Genomic DNA, 2,500 nt, shown 5'->3' with positions numbered 1-2,500 from the left:
CGAATTGTTAAAACGGGTTATCAACAACTTCGCCTATCTACCTTTTTTATCGGTCTTTCTTTCATGCCTTTTACTTCCTTTCCGTAGCTGTGTTATCATCAATGTTCTTTCTCCCTCTCCATCTTCTCTTTCCCCTCTCTTTCTCTCTTTTCCTTCTTCCCTTTCCGCTTCCCTCCGTGACGTAAGCAAATATGTTTGAGATTTAATTAATACAGATAATTTTACATATATGTAATATATATATATACATACATATATACATATATATACATATATACATATATATATACATATATACATATATATATAAATAAATATATATATATTTTTTTTTATATAAATTTACTAAAATTGCGATGGTCTCTTGTCTCGTTTTTTTCTTTTCTTTTCTTTTCTTTTCTTTTCTTTTCTTTTCTTAATTACATATTGATAGATTTACCCTACTATATACCTTAAGAAGTTCACAGTTCACGCGACCACACTTAACAGAGTGAAACTTCTTACGTAGAGGAAGCAGTGTGCCTCGGAAACACTAGTGGGCGTACGGTACTTACCCCTGGGCGGCGGGTCGTGCGGGCGTGAGGCGGAGAGCACTGTGAGACGGGCGGCGGAGGAGGCGCTGTTGTGCTGGCTGTGGGCGTGTGTGGTCCCGCCCGCCGCCGCCGACGAGAGGGAAGCCGCCCCTCCGTCGGTGTCGCGGGCGTGGCTGTGTGCGTGCGTGGTGTCCGCGTGGGCGTTGTGGGCGGCCGTGGCATGGTGGCCGCCCGGAACGAGGTCGTAGAGGCTGTCATTGAGACCGCCCGTGAGGGAATCCATCCTGGGGGCTGCTGGGGGCGGCGGCGATGGGCGTGGGCGAGAGGGGAAGGGGGGAGGGGTGTGAGAGGGAGAGTCAGGAGTCGGGCGTCGAACGTGGGCGTCGCGGGCGGGCGAGTCGCGCCTCGGACAGGGGAGTCACACAGACACTTTCACGCCCGTCTTGAGAGCCAGTGGCAGTCTTTGGGGGGGGGGGGGCGGGCGGCCGGGCCGGAAGCCTCGGGCGGGCCTTCGGGCGTGTGTGCGGAAGTCCACGCCGAGCCGAGATGGGCGTGCGGGCGTGCGAGAGAGCGCGAGGGCACAGGACGGCGGAGGCAAAGACGCAGCGCAGGGGGGTTGGAGCCCCGGGCGTGTTAGCGAGCGAAGCCCACACTCTCAACTGACGACAAATGACCAGCGCAAATCTGAAAGTCTGGCCTTAATCCACCTTGATACTCAGTTTTAGAAGGTATTACTGTATCGGCGTAACGCGGGGGCGCAAGTTGATTTTGAGCGTGTGTTACCAGGAGCGCTGTATCAAATAATGAAGAGTAGATAAGGCGGGAGGGACGTTACCGCTCCGCGCCCCGGCCTTCCTCTCGGGGGCGGGGCGTCGGCTCCCGGGCCAATCGCCGCGCTTAGCAGCCGGCCAATCAGCGCTCGCCTCGCAGGAAGAGGAGGGGGGGAGGAAAGGGGCGGAGCCTGGGCGAGGGGGCGGAGCCACGAGGCGGGCTGGGCCGGCCGCCGGCGGCACCGAAGCCCACAATGACATTTGGGAAAATTGTTTATTTTCGTCTTTGTTTCTAAACTTGTATTTTGACGATGAATTGATGGCGTGTTGCGAGTTGGATATCCACGTGTTCCTTATTTACCGCGTCTGTTGCATTGCGTCACCTCGCGCGCGGTGGGAGACGGCAGAGGAGGGGGGGGGGGAGGAAAAAAGAAACCAGAAGAAAAGAAGGAAAAACAGAGAGAGAGAAAAAAAAGAAAGAAAAACCGAAAGAGAGAAAGAGAACTAGAGAGAGCGAGAGAGAGAGAGAGAGAGAGAATCGCCCAGGAAGAGGAGGGAGGGAGGGAGGGAGGGAAAGAGGGAGGGCGGGAGGGAGAGGGAAAGGGGTAGGGATATGTGTGTGTAGGAGGGGGGGGGGTTGGGGTCTCCGTTTTATGACTGAGGGGAAATATATACCAGAGGCCAAGCTGTGTTTGGAAAAGCGTGTGTTGCCAGATTTTTATTTTTGTAGTGAAGAGGTCGGCAAGTACTCGCCAGCAAATCTGTTTCTCCAGGAGGCAGCGAGAGACTTAGACCATCTTGCTGTAACGGAAAAGCGGTGAGGCGTTTTGCTCAAATTAATTTACCGAAAAGGATTGTCTCGCGCCTTCTCCCTCCTCCGGCCTTCCCTCCACGATTCCCTCCCTCCTGTTCTCTCCTCCCTCCTTCTCTCTCTTCCCTCCTTCTCTCTCCTTCCTCTTCTCTCCTCCCTCCTTCTCTCTCCTTCCTCCTTTTCTCTCCTTCCTCCTCATTCCCTCCTTTTCCCTCTTATTCTCTCTTCCCTCCTTACTATCTCCCTTCTTTATTCGCTCCTTCCTCTCTTCCTCTCTTTCTCCTTCTCTTTTCCTTCTCTCCTAACTTTTTCCTCCTTCCCCTCCTCCTTTTTTTCTCCCTTATTTCCACTATTATGATTCTCTCTTCCTCTTCTTTCTCCTATTC

At 53.0% G+C, this 2,500-nt stretch overlaps 1 protein-coding gene across 2 annotated transcripts in view; it reads right to left on the bottom strand.

The window, feature by feature from the left end:
- LOC119583739 (pituitary homeobox x-like) overlaps window positions 1–1,339 on the bottom strand; it is a 61,374-nt gene extending 60,035 nt beyond the window's left edge. For both annotated transcript variants that reach the window (XM_037932396.1, XM_037932397.1), the window contains exon 1: window positions 555–1,339. In XM_037932396.1, the coding sequence (XP_037788324.1) occupies window positions 555–816 (262 nt within the window). In that variant the 5' untranslated portion in view covers window positions 817–1,339. The remainder of the gene's footprint in view (window positions 1–554) is intronic.
- Between the last annotated feature and the right edge of the window lie 1,161 nt (window positions 1,340–2,500).

This window comes from Penaeus monodon, chromosome 17 (genome assembly GCF_015228065.2).
Source record: "Penaeus monodon isolate SGIC_2016 chromosome 17, NSTDA_Pmon_1, whole genome shotgun sequence".
Taxonomy (NCBI): Eukaryota; Metazoa; Arthropoda; class Malacostraca; order Decapoda; family Penaeidae; genus Penaeus; species Penaeus monodon.
This window is presented reverse-complemented; position numbering and strand designations above follow the sequence as displayed.